Source organism: Dipodomys merriami, unplaced genomic scaffold (assembly GCF_024711535.1).
Source record: "Dipodomys merriami isolate MVZ:Mamm:240054 unplaced genomic scaffold, mDipMer1.0.p SCAF_867, whole genome shotgun sequence".
NCBI lineage: Eukaryota > Metazoa > Chordata > Mammalia > Rodentia > Heteromyidae > Dipodomys > Dipodomys merriami.
The window spans coordinates 357,104-365,809 of NW_027206476.1; the positions used below are offsets into that span (position 1 = coordinate 357,104).

The following is an 8,706-nucleotide window of genomic DNA, read 5'->3' on the forward strand; positions in this document are numbered from 1 at the left end:
AAGTTCCTCCTAACCTTTAGTCTTTTGGGGGGGGGGGGAAAGGGAGGAGCCAGGTTGGGGCTTGAACTCAAGAGCCTGGGCACTGTCCCTGAGCAGCTTTTGCTCTCTACCACTTGAGCCACAACACCACTTCTGGCTTTTTCTGTGTATGTGGAACTGAGGAGTGGAACCTAGAACTTCATGCACACTAGGCAAGCACTCTACCACTTAGCCACATTCAGTACTTATTTTAATGTGTAAATTCATGGCTTGTGCTCCCAGTAAGGAGTTAATCCAAGGAAACACCAAGTATAACATTCAAGACTCAGCATATTATACCCAGGTGATCATGCGGGTTAGGTAAGGGACTTTAAACCACATAAAACCACAATCAGAGCCCAACACCAACCAGTGACTCACAAATATAACCCTTAGTTACTTAAGAAGCTGCCGGCTGAGAATCAAGGTTACAAGCTAACCAGACACACCAGCAGAAAAGTTCAAGAGACTTTTATCTCCAATTCACCAGCTCCACAGATAGAAAGCCAGCCATGAACAAAAAAGCCTAGTAAGATTCAAGGCCCAGACTTCAAGCAACAGTACTAACCAAAAATGAAGAAAGAACTAGAAAGAGACACAGCAAAGCTAAAGATTAGGTTCTCAAAGGCAAGAAGCTCATTAAAAGATACAAGAAAGCAATCAATTAATTTTCATTATCTTGCTACCATAAGAACTACATAAATGATTCTACATGAACATTTCCAGTTCCCTCGGATCAGACCACTGAAAAATCTCCCTTATCAAGTAAGGCACTAGTTTCTGAGAAGACTACTTGGTTAGGGGAAAGTGCTAAATCTCTGAAGAAGAGACCAATTAACTTTTCTCTTTGGAGTCAACAAAACTTAGCCAACCTAACCACTAAAATATTAAGCAATTACATAATGCTAGATTAAATAGAATACAAGCTGGGCAACAAGCTAGGTGGCTCACGCCTATAATCCTAGCTCCTCAGAAGAATGAGATTTGAGGATCACAGTTTGAAGCCAGCCTAAGCAGAAAAGTCTATGCAACTCTTATCACCAATTAACCCCCCCCAAAATCAGAAGTAGAGCTGTGGCTCAAAGTGGTAGAGCACTAGCTTTGAGCACAAAAGCTCAGGGATAGCACCCAAGCCCCATGAACAAAAAATAAACAAACAATTGTGGCTCTGAGCTACTTTTTTCTTTTTCTGGTCGGTCTTGGGGCTTGAATTCTGGGCATGGGCGCTGTCCCTCAGCTCTTTAGCTCTAGCCAGCGCTCTACCACTTGTTCCACAGTTCCAGTTTTCTGGTGGTACACTGAAGGTAAGAGTCTCAGGGACTATCATGCCAGGACTGTCTTTGAATCGACATCCACAAATCTCAGCCTCCAGAGTAGCTAGGATTACAGACATGAACCACCAGCACCCTGCTCTGAACTACTTATTAACTGCCAATCTTCTGACAGGACAGTTATGAGCCTAACTAATATTATCTACTTCTATATAAAGCACATAGTAGGTACTTAATGATGCCAACGATTTAATTCAGTGTCACTAATCCACTGTCTTAATCACCCGAATACTTCAGTCTCCTCTGAAAAAATCCCTACTATATGACACAAATACATTGTGAATATATTTAGAAACTTATAAATATGCAATAAGCTACAATGTTACAAGTTCTTAATCTCATGGCTGATAGTGGGTTATTTCAAATTTTTACGTTTTTTTGCTATAATATTCAAGCTTTATATAATTTTATGCAATTGTATGTGTGCCCATACTGGGACTTGAACTCAAGGCCCAGGCAATTATCCCTAACCTTCTTTTGCTTGAGGTCAGGACTCTTTATTACTTGAGTCGAAGCTCTACTTCTAGCCTCTGCCCCCCTTTTCTAAAATAGTTTATTGGAGATAAGAGTTGCACGGACTTTCTACCCCAGCTGGCTTTGAATCACTATCCTCAGATCTTGGCCTCTTGAGTAGCTAGGATTACAGGCGTGAGCCACTACCACCTGGCAATTTTATGTTATTATTTTTTAAACCACAATTAAACAATGTAAAGGATCATTAACCGTACACTCACAGATTTCTGGACTGATGATTACAAACACTTTATTTAGGGCACAGAAACATTGAAGTCCTTAGATATATCTCCAAGCCAGGTGCTGGTGGCTCACGCCTGTAATCTTAGCTATTTAGGAGGCTGAGATCTGAGGATCACAGTTCAAAGCCAACCTGAGCAGAAAAGTCTCTGAGACTCTTATCTCCAATTAACCACCAGAAAACAGTAAGTGGTGCTGTGGCTCAATGTGGTAGAGCGCTAGCCTTGAGCTGAAGAGCTGAGGGACAGCACCTAGGCCCAGAGTTCAGGCCCCACGACCGGACCCAAAAAAAAAAAAAAAAATAGAATCCTTGAGGATTCTACAAATCCAAATGTTCAGCCAGGTGGTGATCAAGAGTTAAAAAGAGAGGAAGAGATCTGTCCCACAGGTGAAAACTGGCTTCCTTTAAAATAAAATAAAACAAAACAAAACAAAACACAGGCTGGGAAGTTGGCTCAGTGGTAGAGCGCTTGCCTACCATGCATGAAGCCCTGGGTTCAACTCCTCGGTTCCACATACACAGGAAAAGCCAGAAGTGGCGCTGTGGCTCCAGTGGTAGACTCTGTTCTCCTATAACCATGCCAGGCTGGCATGTTAGCTACTCTGGAGGCTGAGATCTGAGGATTCTGGTTAAAAGCTAATCAGGGCATGAAAAAGTCTGTAGGACTCTTACCTCCAATTAACCACCAAAAAGCCTGAAGGTGAGCCTTGACTCAAGTGGCAGAGTGCTAGCCTTGAGCACAAAAGTTCAGGGACAGCACCCAGGCCCTGAATTCAAACCACAAGAATGACACCAAAAAAATTTTAAAGCCAGCCTGGAGGCAGAGCTCAAATGTTGGAGCTCCAGCAGTGAGCAAGGAAATTGAGAGGCTGTGAGTTCAAGCCCCCATTAGAGAAGAAATGATATCCAACTTCTACCTGGTATTATTCACCATTTCTATCTTTTTTTTTTTTTTGGGGGGGGGGTCTGGTCGTGGGGCCTGAACTCTGGGCCTGGCTGCTGTCCCTCAGCTCTTCAGCTCAAGGCTAGCACTCTATCACTTGAGCCACAGCACCACTTTGGCTTTTTTCTTTTTGCTTATGTGGTGCTGAGGAATCGAACCCAGGGCCTCAGGCATGCAAGGCAAGTGCTCTATCACTGAGCTACCTTCCCAGCCCACCATTTCTATCTTTTCAAGTTGCTGTACATTACCACTGTAGGGCCTAGGACCTAACCTAGGAATCTTTTCTTTTTTTCTTTGCCAGTTCTGGGCTTGAACTCAGGGCCTGAGCACTGTCCCTGAGCTTCTTTTTGCTCAAGACTTAGCACTCTACCATTTGAGCCAAAGCACCACTTCCGGCTTTTTCTGTTTTATGTGGTGCTGAAGAATTGAACACAGGACTTCATGTATTCTAGGCAACCACTCTACTACTAAACCACATTCCCAGCCAGATTTTTTTTCTTAAACAGTCAGGCCAATAAACTATTTGATATTTTTTAATTACCTAAGAAAAATGAAAATCAATTATACTGAATCAAAACTGATTAGTGTCCTCAGTTCTTCACAGTTGAGTCAAGTTTGGTAGACAACTAATTCAACATTTCTCAACTTTCGAAAATTTTTTTTTACTTAAAACATAGCCATATGGCCCATCATCCTAGCTCCTCACGTGGCTGAGATCTGAGGATCATGGTTTGAAGCAGCCTGCTCAGAAAAGTCTGTGAGAAGACTCTTATCTCCAATAAATACCAAAAGTCAGAAATGGAGCTGTGGCTTAGGGGTAGAATACAAGCCTTGGGCCCAAAAAAAAAAGCAGCAGCTCAGGGGTGTGCATGCACACGCACACGTGCACACACGTACACGCACACACACAAAGGGGGGCATATCAAAATAAATACACATGATCTACGATAGAGATACAAGTACCAGAGCGTTAAGTAAGTAGGTTACCTAACGTCTCCAAAGAAAAAGATGTGTGAAGAATACTTACAGGGCGTACATGTTGGAATCTAAATAGGTATCTGAGGTGTTTTTCAAATTGCATATATTTTAAGTGAAAAGAAAAAAGTTATTCCCAAGGAAGACTAGAATTAGAAGACAGTCACTTCGGGTGTCTGCACCAGTCACTGTGTAAGCTACAATCACTTCTCATTTCTCCTTTAAATATACTTGACCTCTTCAAACAATCTGCGTTTCTCTTTAGGAAGTGAGCCCGCTAAAACTCAGAAGCCACACACCTGTAGGACCCAGGACAAATCATTCCCAGGCTGCTGGGAGCATGGCTGTCTTCAGGCTGAAATGAGCCGACCTCTCCTTTTCCATCCACAAAACGGGTTCACGGGGGACCCGGGGACCCGGGCCGTTTCCCCCCAAAGGCTCTCCTGACGCAGCGTCCTCGCCAAGGTCCCTTGGAGCCCAAGGAGGGGGTACGGGGTGCTGGGCCCGGCGGCCTCCACGGAGAGACGCAGCCCTGATTCGCTGGCCGTCGTCGGGGTGTTTTTTTTTCTGCTGACCCACTAAGGAAATTCAGAACATTCGGGAATAACTGTCAGAAAACAAACCAACCAACCATTCAACCATCCATCCATCCAACCATCCATCCCTCCTGCGGACTTCAGGCTCGCGAGCCTCGGCTGCCCGGATTCTAGTGATGGGGCTCCCACCGAGAAAAGGGAAAGTCGTTAGGTACCACAGCCCCCTTCCCCTCTCCCCCTCCTTCCTCCTCCTCCCCCTCTTCTTCCTCCTCCCCCTTCCCCCTCCGCTAGAGGCAGCCCGCATCGCATTGTCCCGCGCTCCGCGGGAGCTCCAGCCGCTGGCGCCTGGAACCCCGCTTCTCCAGGCCCGCGCTCGCCTCCCCGGCCCCGGGAGCGCGGCTTCCCACGCCGGGCCGGGCGCAGGGCGGGGGGGAGGGGGGAACATCAACACAACAACATCAACAACACAACAACAGGACAACACAACAACCACCACAACACAAAAGCCGTGCAAGTTTCCAGCCCCGCGCCCTCCCCACCGACCCCCCCCGCGGGGCCGGACTGGGCCGGGCGCGGCGGGAAGACGTGGCGCCAGACTTTCCCCGAGGCCCCGGGAGCCCCCCCTCGTCCGGAGTTGGCGGCCGGGCGCCGCCGCCTCGCTGGGGAGGGACGAGCTCCCGGCGGCCCTGGCCCGGCCCCGAGGAGGCTCGCGGCGCCTCCCGCCCGCCCGCCCGCCCGCCCGGCTCCCTGGCGGCCCTGACAAAAGCAGGCTCGACCCCTGACCGCAAGCGGGCGCCCCGCCAGATGTACCGGCGGTACGGGGAGCGCCGCCCGGACTCGCCGGCGGGCCCGGCCCCGGCCCCCTCCCTCACGACGCCGTCCTGACCTCCAGCCCGGCCCCGCCGCTCACCTCGATCTCGAAGTCCGGCAGGCAGCAGGCGGTGCAGAAGAGCGAGCAGAAGTGCGCGATGGCCGGCACCTCCCACCAGGAGCGGAGCTCGCCCAGCCCCGTGGCGCCGCGCTCCTCCGGGCACATTGCCGCGCCAGCCCACGCCCGCTCGCTCGCTCGATGGCCGGGCGGGCGCCGCGGCTGGGCCGGTCGAGCCCGCGCGCCGCCGGCTCCGGCTCCTGCCCCGCGGCGGCGCCTCAGCGCCTCGCGCCCTCCCGCCGCGGCGCCCGCGGCTCCGCGCGACCTGCGGCTGAGGTGCGCGGCTCGGCCGGGCCGGGGGATGGGGGCGGCGGCGACGGCGGCGGGGCCGAGTCTTCGAGGCAGCCGCGGCTTGGGCTGTCGGCAGGGTCCGCGCTCGCCCTGTCCCGCGGCGGCGCTGCAGCCGCCCCTGGTCCCCGCACAATATAATCCACGGGGGTCGGGGCCGCCACGCGGAGGGGCGGGGTCTGCGCGCCACAACAACAACCCCGCCAACCCCAGGCGCAGCCGACGCTGCGCCTGCGCGGCGCGTGCGAGAGAGCGAGCAGGGGCGGAGGGGAGGAAGGGGCAGGGCCTGAGCAGGTCCCCATTCCCCCTCCCTCCCCGGCGGCGACCCCGAGGGTCGTCCGGGTGCGCCGGCTCTCGCCAGGCCCCGCGGGGTCTCCCAGCTCCTCCCTTGGCCCCCGGCCGCGCACGTGTGGGAGGGAGCGCGCCCAGGCCCGCGCCGGCCCCTGGACGGCGGGGTCCTGCCGAAAACAGCAAGGAGTCAGACCTGACCCGGACGCCGGGGGTCGGGGGCCGCAGCGCCCACTGGGCCTGACCGCTGCCCGGCCCCGGCCTCTGCTTGGGCGCGCTCGCACCGCCCTCCTGCGGGGAAGGCCGGCCCGGCCCGACCCCCCTGGGCCCCGCGGGCCTCTGTGACCAGAGCTGGGAGGGTGGGATTTGAACTCAGGACCTCGAGCTTCCCGGGTGGGGCTCTAGATGCATGCACGCTCACGCGCACCCTCAGGCCCCCCACAGGGTCCTCCATGTGCGCCCCAGCGTGCGAAGGCAATCCTCCTACAAGCGTCCCCTTCCCGCCTACCGCGGATGGTCCCTCAGTGGTAACAGCCACACCACCAACACACGCGTGCGCACACCACGCACAGATCTGCATCTGCACATGTGCACAGTGGTAACACCCACACCACCAACACACACATGCGCACACCACGCACAGATTTGCGTCTACACATGTGCACAGTGGTAACAGCCACACCGCCAACACGCGTGTGCACACCTCGCACAGATCTGTGTCAGCACATGGCACAGTGGTAACAGCCACACCACCAACACACGCATGCGCACACCACGCACAGAGCTGGGTCTGCACATGTGCACAGTGGTAACAGCCACAGCCACACCACCAACACACACGTGCACACACCACACACAGATCTGTGTCAGCACATGTGCACAGTGGTAACAGCCACACCACCCACACACGCGTGCACACAACAGGCACAGATCTGTGTCAGCACATGGCACAGTGGTAACAGCCACACCACCAACACACGCGTGCGCACACCACGCACAGATCTGGAGTTCACAACTAGATCTTTTAGTGTAGAGAGGATGATTAACTAGGTCGTGAGCTGGAGTGTCTTTGATCTTCCATGCTTCTGCGGGGCAAGAGTGTCAAAAAAGGAATTTTGATGAGACTGTATAAGATGGAGAGAAATGAACTTTAAAATTCCCACAGATACTTAAAGTAATTCTTATGAGAAGTTAGAATTGAAGAGATGTAGGTATTAATGCCTACTGTCAGGAACCATCCCTGCTTAGGTGAAAGGCAAAGGAATATATAAAACACAATTATAGTCTCCAAATCTAGAAAATATTCCAGTTCCTCACCTAATGGTTGAGAAGCAAAGCAGCACAATATATAAATTATTTCAAGAAAATTAAAGAACACAAAGCAGCTATTCCCCTATGGTCAAACAAAACAATATTTGAAACAACCCCAAGAATACTAAAGGCAAATTTTAAGTGTTCAGCTTAAAACTTTCACAGTACTTAGTTGAATAATTTGAGTAAATATTTCTTCTGATATAAAAAGAAAAACTGAAACACAGAAAAACATTTTCCATTGCTAAATATCAGTATTATTTTTAATTAATACATTAGGGAGAAATCATGTATCATAAATTAATTCCTATTTTGATCATTGAAAATCTGTAACAGAATGGGAGAAAATATTTTCATCTTTATATTACGGAATCTTTGGATCTCATTTATGTTTTTGTCTTTTTTTTCTTTGACACATTTTAGATGTCCAAGAAATGGAGGAGGTGATTAAGACCTGCCAGGAAGGTCCAGATGAATGTCTGTGTGAAGTAGCAGTCACAAAAAGTAACCCAGTGGAAGAAAGAGTGAGATTGATAACATGTTTATCACAGCATTATTACCATAGTTAAGATGTAGAACCAATCCAGATGCCTCTCAGTAGATGAATGGATCAAGAAAATGTGATACACACACACACACACACACACACACACACACACACAAACACACACACAATGGAATTCTATGCCTCCATCAGGAAGGACATTGCCCCATTTGTTAGGAAAGGGAAAGACTTGGAAAAAATTATATTAAGTGAAGTAAGCCAGGCCCAAAGAAACATAAATCCCATGGTTTCCCTTATTTGCAATAAAAAAGTATGTCTAGGACAAGCAGAAAAAGTCAAAAGCTATGTACATATGACCATATAAGATGATGTTAAGGGAAATGAACCCCAAGACAGGGACACAAAAGGTCTATTCTTTCTTGCTATTGTTTTTAGTGTATTTAAAGTGTACTGTGTGTTTGTTTTTTTTTGTTTGTTTGTTTCTTTGGTATGTTCCTCCCTCATGGTATAATCCCTGTTTTTACTGTATTTGATTCCAGTGACCTGCATCTTGTATATACACTTTTCTGATCTGGGGAGGAGAAGGGAAAAAATGCTTAAATAAGGATACAGGTTGACCCATTGTAACAATGAGATGTACAAGACACTATGTTGAAAATGAACTTTACAACTTCACCCAGCGGGGAGCCATGGGGGTCGGGGGAGTAATTATGGAGGTGGGAAGGAAGGGATGATAGAGGAAAAACAAAGTAGGAGTCAACACTGCTTGATAGGAAATGTACTCATTACCTTACTCATGTAACTGTAACCCCTCTGTAGTATTTTTATA

The 8,706-nt window shown here is 49.9% G+C and overlaps 1 protein-coding gene across 24 annotated transcripts in view; it reads right to left on the reverse strand.

Annotated features, from left to right (window-relative positions):
• The window catches only part of LOC138820357 (protein FAM114A2-like), a 185,184-nt gene extending 179,498 nt beyond the window's left edge, over positions 1–5,686 (reverse strand). For 6 of the 24 annotated variants that reach the window (XM_070012003.1, XM_070012002.1, XM_070012001.1 and 3 more), the window contains exon 1: positions 5,468–5,653. Coding sequence is in view for 4 of the 24 variants with exons in the window: in XM_070011996.1 (XP_069868097.1) it covers positions 4,372–4,599; positions 5,468–5,593 (354 nt within the window). In the remaining 20 variants the exon portion in view is untranslated. Of the gene's footprint in view, positions 1–1,580; positions 4,600–5,467 lie in introns of those variants that run through there. The other 18 variants (XM_070012017.1, XM_070012016.1, XM_070012020.1 and 15 more) reach the window with 9 other exon arrangements.
• Between the last annotated feature and the right edge of the window lie 3,020 nt (positions 5,687–8,706).